General features: G+C 41.0%; 1 protein-coding gene across 2 annotated transcripts in view; it reads left to right on the top strand.

Annotated features, from left to right (window-relative positions):
- Positions 1-14,552, top strand: part of lepr (leptin receptor) — a 42,289-nt gene extending 27,737 nt beyond the window's left edge. For both annotated transcript variants that reach the window (XM_056379025.1, XM_056379026.1), the window contains exons 6-21: positions 387-577; positions 2,971-3,122; positions 3,494-3,635; positions 5,194-5,354; positions 5,506-5,605; positions 6,024-6,123; positions 6,745-6,959; positions 7,489-7,643; positions 8,297-8,447; positions 8,649-8,731; positions 9,273-9,486; positions 10,936-11,145; positions 11,232-11,315; positions 11,403-11,496; positions 11,821-11,896; positions 12,396-14,552. In XM_056379025.1, the coding sequence (XP_056235000.1) occupies positions 387-577; positions 2,971-3,122; positions 3,494-3,635; positions 5,194-5,354; positions 5,506-5,605; positions 6,024-6,123; positions 6,745-6,959; positions 7,489-7,643; positions 8,297-8,447; positions 8,649-8,731; positions 9,273-9,486; positions 10,936-11,145; positions 11,232-11,315; positions 11,403-11,496; positions 11,821-11,896; positions 12,396-13,343 (3,076 nt within the window). In that variant the 3' untranslated portion in view covers positions 13,344-14,552. The remainder of the gene's footprint in view (positions 1-386; positions 578-2,970; positions 3,123-3,493; positions 3,636-5,193; positions 5,355-5,505; positions 5,606-6,023; positions 6,124-6,744; positions 6,960-7,488; positions 7,644-8,296; positions 8,448-8,648; positions 8,732-9,272; positions 9,487-10,935; positions 11,146-11,231; positions 11,316-11,402; positions 11,497-11,820; positions 11,897-12,395) is intronic.
- The last annotated feature ends 1,310 nt before the right edge of the window (positions 14,553-15,862 follow it).

Below are 15,862 nucleotides of genomic sequence, written 5' to 3'. Positions count from 1 at the left end.
TGAATTTATCTTGAGATGAGATTGATTTGTTGATTTTGAAATCTAAGAAGAAACAAAAAAAATATCTGAAATATATTTTAGAACAATTAAACTTTATTGGTCAGATTCAGTGTGGAAAAACTTCACCAAAATAATGAAACAGTCTGAAGTCAATCAACTGATGTGAATGTGTGAATGAATGTGACGGGCGTCTGCTAAACTGATCTTAATTGGTCTTATTTTGAAGACACACTTCATTTAAATTCAACATACAGCAAAAAAAAAAACTATAACACGTCTCTACATGTTTGCTACTGTTTGGACATTCAGTAATATTCAGTTTTAATCAAATGTTTTAAATTCACAGAGAAAACAATGACTGAAACTATTTTTCCATCCATTTGCAGGTCCCAGCAAGAGGATTCACAGGTGAACTATGGGAATCCTGCGTCTGGTGATCCTGTTGTCTGTGAAGCGAAGGATTCCTTCATGTGCTCAGTCGCTCTTGACACTACAACAAGCTTTGTCACTGTGGTGACTGTCAGCATCTCCAACGCTGTAGCTCTGCCGGTCCTGCTCAGAGTTCCTGCCCGACCTGGTAAGAAAGTGTAATTTATATTGTTGGATTCATAGCCAGTGGAGAAGAAGAGCAAGGGCTTCTGTCTGCACTCATTTTAAACCAGCTATTACTTAAGCTAATTAAAAAACTTGCATCCAAATAATCAATAATGGAAGTTGTAGGAACATGACAGATTTATAATTCAAAAGACAGGAAGGTGGAGTTAAATCTTCCTAAGTTATTGCACCTGGAGTGGAAGGACAAATAGCACTTCATGCTTGTAAGTCATTAACTTACTGAGAAATGTGTTCTGCTTTCTAATGCATATTTAATGGTGTTTTATGTATAAGTTGTAACTGATGGCGTCAGTGAATTCATAACCTGGCAGCCTAAAGGTTGGCTTATTAGTTTAACTTTTAACTTATAAACTATTTTTAAAGAATGCCTGATTAGAAAAAAAACTGGTACAGAGAGCGGTTTTGAAGTGCTGTTTTGAGTGCGTTACAGTAAGTTACCAAAAAAGCAAATTCCCAGCATTCACTTTTTTCAAAGTGGTTTAATTACTGGTATTAACGCGTTGAGAATAAATTCAGCCATGTATGAAGATGATGCAGAGCGCATGAATATTTAAAAGACCAAGATTTACCAGAGTCCAGCTTCAAAGTGAAGAATCCGGGCAGATAAAAGGAAAGAGTTTTGTGCAGTTGTGATCGGAATAAAGCTGAAAGCAGCCCACAGTTCACACAAGGACTTTCCAAGGTCTGGTTTGTTCAGCCAGACCTATTTGGTTAAGCTGTGATAGCAGAACAGACTACATTGTGGTCACTTTGCAGTTTTATCCTTTTCCTCCTGTCTATGTTACATCAACATGCTCCTCCAACACGTGTTAATGCGGCAATAATGATGATAATCCAATAATAAGAAATATACTCTTTTTGGGATCTTGTTGCAGTGGGATACAGCAACAAGTTTTTAACAGACCATGAATATCTATATATGAGCGATGAGTGGTGGTGTTCTGGGGGTAGAGGAGTCATGTTGAAGGGACATTCTCAGCCTGGTCAAAGGGGGTTCAATTAAGAAGCAATGGTAAAATAAAAATAAGAACATCATTCCTTTCCTTTGATGGCCCAAAATCGTTTACAGTTTCAGTGGTTAACTACACAAAAATGACACAAAAAATAGTAATTTAACTACTTGAAACACTGCGCGCGTATGAATATAGTTGAACTAGGAAGATACTGGAAAATGTAAATAAAATACTAGTTTAATTACACGTTGTTCACTACACTGCCTGTTTGCACTGTAACCATGGAAACAAGATAACAAACAGAACACAGTTTATTCAGATACAGATATAAAAAATAAAAAAAAGGTATGACTGTAGGAATCATTGGTGCAAATGAGGCTTTTTCCCCCCTTTTCTTTGTTATGTCACCTATGCTCTGAACTGCCCTTGTGTGCTGTGTACTTGGATGGCACATGATGTGAACAGTGATTTGCTGTTATATTTGGAGAGTAATCAATGTTGCCTCAGCATGACTTTGTAAATGAGCCTTTCAGAGGGAAAATGTCTTATTGTCCCTGATGTTAGATTAGTGTGGATATGAAATTGTTGAGCTATTACTCATAATGTTGAGTAATCTGTCCGCTCCCAGTCTGCATCTCTGTGGTTTTCATGAGACTCAATTATCTCTGGCTGGATGTGTCATACTGTAACTGATGGTTGAACTGGGAGATCTTTGTTAACCGGGCTGTAAATAAGACAGTAAATATACATCTGGCACCATCTGAAATGGTCATTCACTATCACTATAGGGCATTATGTGCTCTACAGATAATTAATAGCTACATGCTTTGATTCAAAACTCACTCACTGACATTTAGGGGCATAAGCTTAGACCAAAAGGTAAAATGAATTTGCCAAGAAATTTAATTACACGCTGTCTATATTTTTCATTAACTCTGCACTCAAGATGTGATTGATTTGTTCATTAAGTATTGGTAATCCTGGCACGAGGACTAGCAGAGTATTGATCTTTGCTTCATCAAGACGAGCATAAATACGGCAAATGCCACCTTTAGATGTAAACTGCTGTCATGTCATATTTTCTTGAAGAGTAAATTACGGCCCTGGGGCGAACACTGAGTGATAACATACAGTAGGAATTAGTGAATGACTGCAGGGAGGGTTGAAATCTTATAAACCGCAGGGAAAATATAATCCTCTAATTTTATTTACACATATTGTAATAAAGGAATAGGATTTAGTGAGCTTTGATAATGCAAATTAATATTAGAGCAGGATCAAAGTAACGTTATGATTGTAAGTAATTTGTCTGTTGTATATTGATTCTGTTGGGGAACACACAGTACTGTTTTTTTATGTGTGTCTTTTCATTAGATGATCTTTCTCTTTCTTTTTTCCAAAGTGAAACCTGGTCCTCCAGTCAACCTTTCCCACACGCAGACCATCGAGGCAGAACTGATTTTACACTGGGACGACCCACCAGACTTTACTGATACTGGCCTTCTGAGATATGAGGTCCGATACTCCTTTAACACCACTAATCCAGCCTGGCAGGTAAATACTGACCTGTTGGTGGAGGGTCACAACTACCTGTTATTCTCACTACCAGTTAAATAGAATATCAGATAATCTATCATTATACAGCAATTTAAAAGGCTTTTCAAAGATTCCCAAAGGTTATTTTTCAAAGAACATATGATTAAAATAAAAAATAGAAGAGAAACTTGGTCAGAATTTGCAGGTGTCTTGTCTACACACTCTTTCCGACTATGGCTGTAGGTTATTTTTGTGTTTTGGTAACAGTTACATCTGATGAGACACTGATGAGCAACCACAGTTTTGATGATGTATTTTGATTCAGTCATCGTTGTAAGGAAAACACACCCTATCCTTAAAGTCAGTTGTGCGCTCTCCTCTGCGTCTAGGTGGTGTCTGCACCCACAGAGCCCAGACTGTCTCTGGATCTGAAGCCCAGACTGAACTACACCATCCAGGTTCGCTGCTCCGGCCTGGAAGAGCCGCCACTGTGGAGCGAGTGGAGTGAAAGTCACCACATCTACCTGGACAGTAAGAACCGTTCCCTTCCAACTGTTTACAGATTACAAATTACAATAAACAATATTTTTCACTCCTGCACTTTGGACAAGCTGCAAGGTTTTTGCAGAGGGAGCTGTTTTGACCTGAGTGACACAACGGAAGCACAGTTCATCTCTAATTTCCCAGTTCCTGAATGAAATATAAAACACCACAAATCTAAATTATGTGAGAGCTAATTTAGTGTTCGTGATGGCCCTAAAATTAGTAAGTGAAATGAGATAATTAGGTCTTTTTGCAGTGAACTTGACAAGCTAACATTTTAAACCAGCTGCAATTCAACTCTCATTTTCTTTGAGAGGTCCTGATACGAGAATTCAACGCTGCCTGAAGCAGATTCAAACACTGACCTCAATTATCTCTCAGGTAGATTTATGTCCGTACTAAACTATTAAAACCCAGTCAAGCTCATTAGTCTGAGCCATCGATGAAGGGCTCATTTCCCTATAGCCATCATCAATGGACTCCGAATCAGAGGTCATTCTCACGGTTAGTGACAAAACATGGTTTCACAGAGGTAAAAATGTGCAGATTTCATAAGAGTAGTTTTTAAAATGGTGAAACTGAGATTTGAAAAACGAGAGTGAGAATTGTTTACGTGCTCTGTGTGACCCTTTTAACACCACTGTTCATAAACTGTTCTCGTTGGCTGGTTGTTATTCTGTGCTCTGTAACATCAGACTGCTAATTAAAATGTGAACATCAGCTGGAGGGTTGGTGCAAAACAGACAATTCCTGGCAGTGTTGAGATAGTAGAGGAGTGTGTGTATCTACCTACAAATCCATGTATATGTACTGTGTGTGTATCACATGAGGAAATTTGACCCTGGTATAAAAACGTGTGTGTGTGTGTGTGTGTGTGTGTGTGTGTGTGTGTGTGTGTGTGTGTGTGTGTGTGTGTGTGTGAAGTTTGTGCGACTCAACAGATCTTAGTCATCAAGCCAAAGGCCACAGCTACAGAACCGTTACGTTATTGCCTCAGGTGATGGCAGGAAGTTTTACAAAGGCTTTGGCAAAGTAAAAAGTACAACTTTTAATGTTTTTTGATCAAAACATCTAAACTCTAAAACTCATGAAACACTGTTTCAATTTGAAGTGATCTTTTGTTGAGATCTTCACCTGTTTTGGTGATGACTCAGATTCCAGCTGACGTCACATAGATGTGTTGGTGGGCTGTATCTAAAGAGGTGGTTAGATAACGACCCTCACGCTCAACTAAGTTCAGACCGTGTGACAAACAACAACAAAGAGAAAAAGTCTTCAAAAGCCCTGTAAAAGGATTTCTTCTTCTTTGTCAAAGTCCGCATTAGAATTGTGGGTGAATGAGAATGACTAAGACGTTTGTTTCATGGCCTTTGTTTTAGTCTCCTTTATTACTTTTGGAGTTTGTTTGGGTTTGTCCTTTGCTACATACAAAAAACAAGTGGGAAATGAAAATTATAATAGGAGTAAGTATGACAGAGATCCTGGTTCTTACAAAAAGCTTTAAAAAATAAAACCACGTCGCGATTCTTTGTCTTTGTGTGTACAGCGGTGAGCTACATCCCTGAGAAAGTTGTGGCGCGACCGGGGGAGAACGTAACGGTGTATTGTGTGTTCAACGATCACAGCATCAACGCCAGCACGGCCATGTGGATGCTCAACTTCCAGCAGCCGCTTCATCGCAGCCAGTACCACCCCATCAACCAGTGGGTAAGAACAGAAAGTCTCTCCTTCCAGGGCTCAGTGTGTTTCTGGGAACATTTCCAAGACGTTGGATGAACTTCCCTGTGTATTTTTGAAAAGTACAATTTGTCTAAATAAATGAATACAGTAGATCTGACTTTTCTTTTACCCAAACCAGGTCAGCCAGATCACAGTGCGTCCTTCAGAGACTCGGATGTATGACCTGCTGCAGTGCACTCAGGAGTGGACCATCCCTTACAGCCAGATCTATGTGGAGGGTGAGCTTTGTTGCACCAATAACAGCAAAATATTATGCACTGTTAAACACTGTTACTACCACATGTCCAGAGAAAGATAGACAAATAAATTATTATAATTATTATTATTGTTATTATTGTTATTATTATTATTATTATTATTATTATTATTATTATTATTATGATGTACAATTTCCAGAGATGGATGAGAAGTTTCTGTCGTGAAAGTCACCTTTTAACGTTGCTGGAAAAATCCATGCTCCTCTTGTGTCGTGGTTCTTTGCTTCAGTGGACAAAGACAGGAAAGAGAGTGGCGACATGTGATAGCACAACAATGTGAACCAAAGTAATCCCAGTGCGGAGAATATCTTTAGATCAAATGTGTTTTTATTTTTGTCCTAAACTGAAGCGTTTCTGTGTGTGTGTGTGTGTGTTCCAGGAGCTTCCATTGATATCAACTGTGAAACCAACGGTGACATCGATGCTATGGACTGCAGCTGGAAGAACACACAGTGGACTAAACCCAAATTTCGATCCAGGTAAAGCACTTGACACATCTAAACCTGTGCAGGAGGTAAAATGCATTTGAATGCATTTACAAGCTTTTGGCATTGTTAATGAAACCTTGAAAAAACCACTCTGACCTCAATGTCCTGAAAACCTGGAAGTTACTGAGCACACTGCACCAGACAATACACTCAATGTACCAAACAACACATTCCCTGGAATCACAGACACACCCTGGAAATACTTGTTTGTAACCCAACACAGTGTGAAGTGACATCAGGGAGAGCCTGTGAGCAATAAACTATAAATCTGTGTCATCAGCACTTGTTGTGTGACCTCAGAACAATAGAAAGTACATTTTAAAAAAAAAGCCCAAACCACAATGACTGACTGACAGAATTATGTAATGTTTGTTTTATAGCTCGTCCTACTAACTGAGAGGCCTCTTGTGCAACACTACAACTGAATTCTTTACTCCAGTTCTTCCCGCCCATGCCTACTTTTTACCTTACTAAAGTAAAGTTGTAATAAACAGAAATGATTCTGTAACTGAGCATCTGATAAACTGTAGCAGCATTTTCCTCGGAAGCACGAGGACCGAGGTTTAACATGGCAAAAATGTTGAGTTCTACTATTGATTTTTTTCATGCCAGGTGGGCTGACCTGTCGTGCGATGTGATGGAGGAAAGGGAGCGAGCGGGTGAGAAAGTGGGGGAGATGGGGCCTGCTTGCCTGCCGGTCAGATCCAGGGAGAAAAGCTGCACCATCCAGCCTCTGAGGATGAACTGCTACAAGCTGTGGCTGGAGGTGTCGTCCCGTCTGGGCCCCATCAGATCCAAACCCGTCTACCTGTCGCCCATAGATCATGGTGAGGAAGACGGATTCTAGTATTTAAATAGTATTTAACAACACTCCATGTCTTATCAATGGTTTTTAGCATATTGGTTTTGTTTACACAGTTATACAGTATGTCAGCCACGCTACAGTATCGAGTGATGCTGATATTCCGCCACCAAGGTTGAATTAAAGTCTGTCCATCAAAAGTGAATGTGATAATAAAACTTGTAGTTGTAGTGATCATTACTTCATGTATCCTGATGTGTCTTCCCTGTGTGTTTTCAAAATAAAATATCACTTAATTTACTGCTGTTGATATGAGATGTTTTAAGATAAGATGTTTAAGGTAAAAAAAAAAAAAAAAAAAGATACAAAAGATAGTTTTTACAATGGACTAAATTAAAAACATTTCTTGGACCAATCATCTCTTTTTACATGAAGTTTAGTTACAAGGAAGTTCAGATGTTCTACAGCAGTTGTCATACTTGGTGTTAATATTGTAGAGAAGTGTGAAATTTTATGAGACAAACTGGGAACTCTGCGGTCTTCCTCCCCTGCAGTGAAACCCCACACACCCACTAATGTGAAGGCAGTGAGCCGGAGCAGTGGGGTCCTGACGGTCACTTGGGAGCCTCCATCTCTGCCGGTCCAGGGGCTCCAGTGTCAGTTTCGGTACCACTCGCCGTCCATGGTGAGAGCCCAGCCGGAGTGGAAGGTGAGCTTGTCTTTTACCCTGTTTACCAACCACAGGCTTTGTTTGAAAGTTTGGCCAGACGTTATGGTTTGCTCTCTCAAAAGTAACTGATCAAATGTCTTCAAAATATCAATTTGTTTTGAAATTATCTGGTAAATAGCAAACAGGATGAAATCCACAGACCACTTCCACTTTCTCTGCTCTTCATTTATGGTTATTTTATTTTGAAAACAGGACTAGGTTGACCTTAAATTATCTTTTTTAAGTGATTCTCTGCCTCTAAACATGTCAATCTATCAAGAACCACAGGAACGAACTAGGAACAAACAAGGGTTCAGGACTCAGTTGGTAAATATATATAAGTCTCATATGACACAGATGCTTTGACATGGACTCAACTAGTTTGACATGAGATGATATGAACTGTATAAGATCATTTTCCTGATTAAAAAATTCTCTTGGAAATTGGATACACACTATCAATAGTGACCTCTGTCCAACATTCGCTCACAATGATATATTTATAGATATGAATATGAGGCAATCATTTTCTCTTTTCTTGGGTGAAGGGCATCGATAGATGAAGCAGATGTGCACTCCACAGATCGGATATTTTCCATTAGTGATGTTCGTTGTGTTTTTTTTCTAAATGAGCTTCTGTGTCACGTCTGCAGGTCCAGAGTCCGGTGCGTGTTCCTTCGGCGGAGGTTGTGGTGCCGGACATGTGCCGGGTGTATGCGGTGCAAGTGCGCTGCATGCACATCAACATCAGCTACTGGAGCGACTGGAGCGACCTGGCCTACTCCACTCCACAAAACAGCAGAGGTAAATCGTGTCAAATAACGATAACCTTTTAAGATAATGACAACCTTGACAGACGCCTGATGTGAACCTTTTGAATCACACCTGACCTTCTGATTGTAGCTCTAATAGAAAATGGCACGCAAATACTATCACCTCCATCACTAATAGACAAACAGAAGGGTAAAAGCTGCAGCATGGGGTAACTGTTGGTTTCCTCCTCAGCTCCTGAGCGTGGCCCTGACTTCTGGAGAGTTCTTCAAGATGACTCATACAGAAACCAGACAAATGTCACGCTGCTGTTTGAGGTAGGCAAAACAAAATGTACATGAACAAGCTTATAATTTAAGGTTAAGTCCGGTGATTTTCTTACTGTCAACAAATCCTGTAAAAAGCCCAAAAAGTAACGATCAGAAAGTATTGTCAGTGTGGCCAATTCTTCCGTGTCGTAGAGCTCTGTTGTTGTCACCACATGGATAACATGTTCCTTCACTACTATGAAAACAGGCACTGCAGCTTTAGGGTTAGGGTTAGGGTCATTCCGACGTGCACGACCCTACTGCAGGAAATACTACTGCACCAAATCTGCAACTCAAAATATTCCCCAAGAAGCGCATCATTTACTCCTTATTTTTATTGATCATTTTCATCTTCAGTAGGAATGAGCTTCAGGCTGAGAGCCAGAGACATTGCTCAAGGAGTTGAAAAGTATGGAGACAGACTGGGGAATTGTTGGTCTTGGTCTCTTCATTGGATTTGTCGAAAGTAAGAAAAGTATTGAATAACACCAGCCTTATGATTTAAGGCTTAATCATTAAAAATGTTTGAACGTTCTGCTCTGTTCTCCAGAGTCTCCCAGTGTCGGGGCGCTCCTACTGCGTGGACGGATTTATAGTTCAGCACCAGTTCTCGAGCGGCACTGTGACGAGGGAGTGGATCGAGCCGGTGTCCTCCTACAGCTTCGAGTGGAACCAGGAGCTCCACGCCGTGACCGTGGAGGCCTACAACAGCCTGGGCAGCTCCACCAACAACATCAACATGACGCTGGAGAGACAGCACAAACGTGAGCGAGCTGGGAAATGAATCCGCATGATAGTTAGTGGTTCTGTGCTCGCCACTGTGGACTGAGCCTGTTCCTGAGGATGAGTCGCAAACCCTCATTACTCTTGTTATATTAAAACTGTCAGGACTAATCCAATTATGAAGCGTGTCCTGGCAAAGAAAGGCGCCAATAACGAGATGAGATACAGACAACAAACATACAAGAGACGACATGAACTGAGAATCTTACGGAAACGTGAACAATCATATCAGCGACTTAATCAACCTTCAAACAACCCTGAAGCTGAGAACAAAACATGTGCAGCCAGTAGAGAGCAGCTGGATTCTGCAGCAGTGGTTTAAACGCTTATTTTCTAGCAAAGCCTTGAAAACGGTGGCTGAGATCAAAAAGGTTTAGCAGTTCTGTTGCACAGTGAAAGTCTAAAAGAGTGAGGTTAAAATCAATGACTCACACTTTCATCTGTACATCAACACAGGCTCGTGGTCACTGTTTACATTCACAGACGCAGGTGCATGTGTAGTAGAAAAACAACGAGGTGGTTAGAAACTGCTGAAAAACATGCACTCACTGAGAGTTTCCAGTAATCACATTTCCTTCTTTCCAAACTATGTGAAAGTTGGCAGCACTAATAAAGTGAACCAACTGTTTTTGTTGTGTTTCATTTCCTCTCAGGTATTTATTAGACATGACTTTGGCTACTATTTTTCAGGTTGTTAAGCTGAGATCTTCTCATGCATCAGAGCTGTTTTTAGCTTTTCAACAGATCTTTCTTGTCTTTAAATTTGCCACCATGACCAGTTTACGTCTGCTGTGCCTTACAATACATGACAGAAACATGTACGTCAAAGCTGGCGACAGTCACAGCCATCCATTTAAGTATTCCACTTAAAATGTGTGTCTCTGGGGATCACATAAAAGCCCTGACTCAGGCCCTGCAGCCATTAGTTTTACTGTAGTAAATCCTATTAGCAGCCAACACAGGTAACAAGGCAAATTTTTCTAATGACCGTTCTCCGTGTAGCCTAATGTATAGAAATGTCTGTGTCTCTCTCCTATTACTCATAATTCAGAGAAGGCTAAATCACTAACTGGCACAATATAAATAGTTTTCCATGAATATGGCCAGTTTTTGTCATTTGTTTGTTAGACACTGTCTCATTAGTATGAAAACAAAATGTGTTTTCAGTTTTATTAGCAGCCAAACAGCTGACGTTGGCATAAGCAGACATTGCAAATGATTCACATCATTTTCATATTCATCCAACCACTCAGTGACCTCTTGTGGTCTGTGTCGAAGCATCTAAAAGCATACGTTAATAAATACTTACATCTACTCAGTGCTACACAAGAAAACTTTATTTTGGGTTCCTGGTTATGTGTTGAGCATGTGTATATAGAGCCCTGAGTGTGTTGCACTGACTGTTCCTCTCTGTTCTTTCTCGTCTACAGGCCGCTGTGTGCGTTCGTTCCACGTGTTGGTTATCAACAGCACCTGTGTGTCTCTGTCCTGGAGCCTGCTGGACAACAGTTCTGTTGTGCCTCTGTTCATGGTGGTGCAGTGGTCTCCACAGAGGCAGCAGGAGTCTGATCATCACAAAGTCCACAGTGGAGAAACGTGGGCCAGACTTCCCTACACTGACCGTCCCGTCTATCTAAGAGGTAACACGTTCTCCTCTCTTTTTTTTTTTCCTGTTCTTATTTTGTTTCTTGTAGCTGACCTCTGACCTTATTTTATCACCTCACAGGTGATTTCTTTGGCTCTGAGGAATACGGCTTCTACTTGTACCCTGTGTTTGCTGATGGAGAAGGGGAGCCGATGCACGCTATGGGTACGTCTGATGTGCACAGGTCTTCTGGCTGTTGTAGCAGTATAGTATTCAGCATCACCGCATTGTTTCTATTTCCCTCTGTTACAGCTGCCAGAGGATATCCTGCAGCCTACATGATGCTGATGATAATCTCCTTCCTTTCAGTCGTCCTGTTCGTCACTCTGGTCCTCTCCCAAAACCAGTAAGAGCACCTGTTCAGTAAAAAGCAACTGAAATTAAATCCCTTAATGTCAGAATGCTGCTGTTGTGTTTTATGACATGCAGATCTTGTAGTATTCTTTTCATATTTTACTTTCATACTATGACATTGTGACATTGTGTTTTACCCTGACACCTGCAAGAAATGATAAATGATGTTAATCTCTGGGGTCGACTCTAATTTCGTGTGTGACATTTAACAGGTCACAAGGGTGTAATTGGCCTTGATGCTAGCTGATGGGAGGAGAAATCAGGTAGTGTTTAGATGGTACACACAACCTAAATATCTGCTGCATTTCATTCCCAGGATGAAAAGGTTTGTGTGGAAGGATGTACCCAACCCAAACAAGTGCTCGTGGGCTAAAGGACTAGACTTCAAAAAGGTAAACAAAGCATTGTGAGAAATGTGACAGTTTGCTTTCTTCCAGATAGATGAGAAGAATGACACCACTCTCATGTCTGTACGGGATGAAGCTACAGTCAGGAGTCAGTTTGTTTGGATTAAAACAAGATTTATCATGTTAATGAGCTTTTTTTTAAACTTCTGACAGAGCCAGGCAACCTGTTCCCAGCAAGAGAGCGAATATGTGCATTTCCCAAAATATTGAACTGTTATTTTAACTTAATACAATATGGAATGTCCATAAGTCAAGTTATCTTTTTATCACTTTGATAGATAAAGAAATAGAAACATGTTTTCCGTTCTTCACATTCATTCTATAACAGCAGTGTACACTATTTTATATGAGTCAGTTGCAATGCAGCCCTCAGGGAGTAATACACTGACAGGAAATATGCAGTTCTTCTCCCTCTTGTGTCCATATATTTTCATTTATACATCAGCACTTTACATCTGTTTTTTTTTTTTTTATCTCTTTCTAGATTGACACCTTTGACCACCTGTTCCAACCCCCAGACGGCCTGCCAGCCTGGCCGCTGCTGCTGCCCACTGAGAACATCTCCAAAGTCGTCATAATGGACAAAGCTGACCTCTCAGCTCTGACCACAGCTCTGGTCCAAACCCCACTTGTATCCCTGACTCCCGACCCAGTCACTGACTTAGCTATCTCCGTTCCTCCAGGGTTTGACTCGAAGGTCGACCAAACCCACTTCATAGAGAGTGAGGTGCTAATGGATGGAGCTCCTCCCTTAGCCCTTAATCTGGATGCTTTAACCAGTTCACATCCAGGGATAGATGACTTGCAGCCAGTCGATCCCCCGGGAGACCAGCCGCCAAGCAGCACTGACAGCTCTGCCCAGTCTTCAGTCACATATGCCACCGTGCTGCTGTCTGGTGCGAAGCAGAAGCAACAGTCCATTCACCTCCACTACAAGGACGGTAGTGGCAGCAGCTCCAGTGACGAGGGCAACTTCTCTGCCAACAACTCTGACATTTCAGGATCTTTCCCCGGTGGTCTGTGGGAGCTGGACAGCTGCCGGGGTGGGGAGATGGACGACCCGCGGCACTCCTGCTCGTACAACTCTGTGGAAGAGCTTTCTGAAACATCGGAGCAAGAAGATGAAGGGGAGGTGAGAGAAGAGAAGGACTTGTTTTATCTGGGAATGGACTATCCAGCGGAGGATGAGGAGAGTGAGGAGGAAGAGGAGCAGCAGACGGAAGAGGAGACAAAAATTGGGCTGCTTAAAAATGTAGTTTTGAACAGAGAAGACTGTCCCGTGGAGACGCACCATTTGCTCGGCCCTGAGGAATCGAGCGAGCGCACAGAGCGGCGGTCAGCGTCGACGCGTGGCTTTTCCCCGCTCTACCTGCCTCAGGTCAGAACTGCTCCATGCACGAGGCAACTACAAGACAGCAAACCCCAGCTGTGACCCTCACTCAGACTGCATTTACGTGAGAATGTGCATCATTAAATCCATTGTGTTGTGGACTGTCATGATTCAGCATTTACCAAAGCAGATTTGCATCTGTTCCTTCAGACATAGTGAGGTGTGGAGCTGCAAAATGTAAAAATACCTCGACTTAAGTATGATTGCAAATTGATATTAATCAATGCTGCTATTGTGTTTTGATGGAAAAGAAGTCAGGAGGGCACAAGCCTCATTCACAGGCATTAATTTCTTTCTTTATGGGGCTTTCAGACCCAGATTCTACTGTGCCACGCTGCTCCTCTGCAAGGAGGTGCAGAATTCATTATTGATTGCTGAAAAAAAGGAGCTCATATATTTTCAGTTGAGGTTAGGCTCGTGGAGTAATGTACAGTTAATGCTCGAAGAGAGCAGCAGGCAGGCTGTACAAACAGCATACTGGTCGTCAGGAAAGAAGCGACAGGGGAGGAAGGCATCTCATGGCTTCAAACATCCTGAACATGCAGTAAATTCCACAGGTGGGCATACATTAAATGCATATATAAAAACATGTAGGAACTGCCGTGTGTGCCTACATTCACTCATCTGTTCCTATCTTAATGTGGAAAACATGTTGTCTTTCATTCTCTGCTGAAATCTTTCAGCTGCGTTTTAAGCGAAACATGAAAGAGGTTCAAAGAGAATGAATAAAACGAACAGAAAGCGAAAGAGAGAAAAGGCCCACAATCTGCATGGTTCTGGCTTTTTCTCAAAGCATATTTGACTGTGAAGTGAAGGCAAAAGTTGGATGTCACTTCAGAGCTACTGGCGTGACTAAATGAAACCGGGCGATGATGAAAACAGCTGTAGTCAGTGATTAACTGCAGGCGATTTTCGGGCACAGAATTTACTGCATTCATTGGCAGCTTGTAACGGCATCATCGGCATGGACTAACTCACCCACCAACCCAAAGAATGTCTTTTTGTACTTTGTGTTGTAATGTATTTGAGACTTTGTTACAGTACGTGAGAAATCTATTTTTTTTCTGTGTTTTGCCATTAACACAAACACCTGCTGTCTGGTGTCAGTTAAAGACAAAAGAATGTATATTTGAAACCAGAGGAAGAAGACATTGAAACTAATGGAACTATGGAAATTTGGTCGACAAATTGTTATTGTATATTCAAATCTTTTGTCTATTTTTCATGGTGAAAATAAAGTATTTATTGTGATTGTGTCTGGTTTGTGTAACTGGGATGGGTACTATGAGTGACTTTTAAAAAAAGAGCTTACATTGATTATATGGCTGGTTCATAACAATTGACAGGTCTTCATCAGGGTTTCAAAAATAAAGAGACAATACCTGGCCTGACCTCTTTTACACTCAGTCAGGGGTGTGTCCTTATTGTGTAATCGGGACAGATGGAGGGAGATAATGAGTCATGCCGCCAAAACTAAATGAAAATGTTTATTGACTCAAATAAAAGATATGATATACAAAAAAAATTCTCGTTTGACCCCCTCCAATCAAACATTCACAGCTGTTATGTGAATCTAAAGTGTTTTGCTATTGGATCTTGTTGTTTTCTTCTTGTGCATCCTCTGTAAGAAAACAATCACAAACACGACAATATAGAAGATGGGTTGTCACAGTAGATGAAATTCCACTGACTGTACGTTTAACCAGTTTTGAAATTAAGAAATATTCTTGTATCAGTGACACTGGAACAATTATTACACTGGAGGCACTTGAAGGTCTTTTTCAGCCACTTTTATTTGTTTATGAGCTGTGCCATACATTTTTTGTATAGTATATCTTTTATTTGAGTCAATGACCATGTTTATCCCTATTGGAATAGTTGATTTTCTTTCAGTTGTTTGGTATTAGAAATCTTGGGGAATGAAGCCCTGAATGACCGATGATAGACTGGCGACCTGTTCAGGGTGTACCACGCCCTCGCCCAATGTCAGCTGGAATTGGCTCCGGTGCCCCCGCGACCTTAAAAGTGGTAGTGGTATGGCTAATGATGAGGTATTACTAATGAATGAATAATCTCTGAATGACACTCATTATCTACCGCCTTACCCAATTAGGACACAAAAGGTATAAGAGGTCAGGCCAGGCATTGTCTTCAGTTATAACCCCGATGACACTACACCATAAACTGGTCCCAAGCCGCGATAAGACCATAGAATAACACAAATGAATGACAACTGACCAACAACAGTTGCTTTACATAATCACCTAAAATATTTTACAGTATGTTTACTTCAATCTGTACATGCTTATACATGGGTATTTTAATTTGAGTAAGTAGATGTAAATACATACACAGAGGCAGAATACTCTTCAGATGTCCACATATCACCCTCCTAAACTGCACTACTACTCTGTCACCTTGTGGCTGCAAGAAGCAAACACATCAGAATGACACCGGGCTCCAGGTACACTCACATACACTGTATTAGTTCTTTTAGTCGTGTGGTAAATATAAACATAAAAAAAAAAACAGTCTCCTCTGTTTGTTGGTGATTTTCTAAT

Source organism: Seriola aureovittata, chromosome 6 (assembly GCF_021018895.1).
Source record: "Seriola aureovittata isolate HTS-2021-v1 ecotype China chromosome 6, ASM2101889v1, whole genome shotgun sequence".
Classification (NCBI taxonomy): Eukaryota; Metazoa; Chordata; class Actinopteri; order Carangiformes; family Carangidae; genus Seriola; species Seriola aureovittata.
The sequence above is the reverse complement of the archived record's forward strand: the minus strand, read 5'-3'. Positions and strand labels throughout refer to the sequence as shown.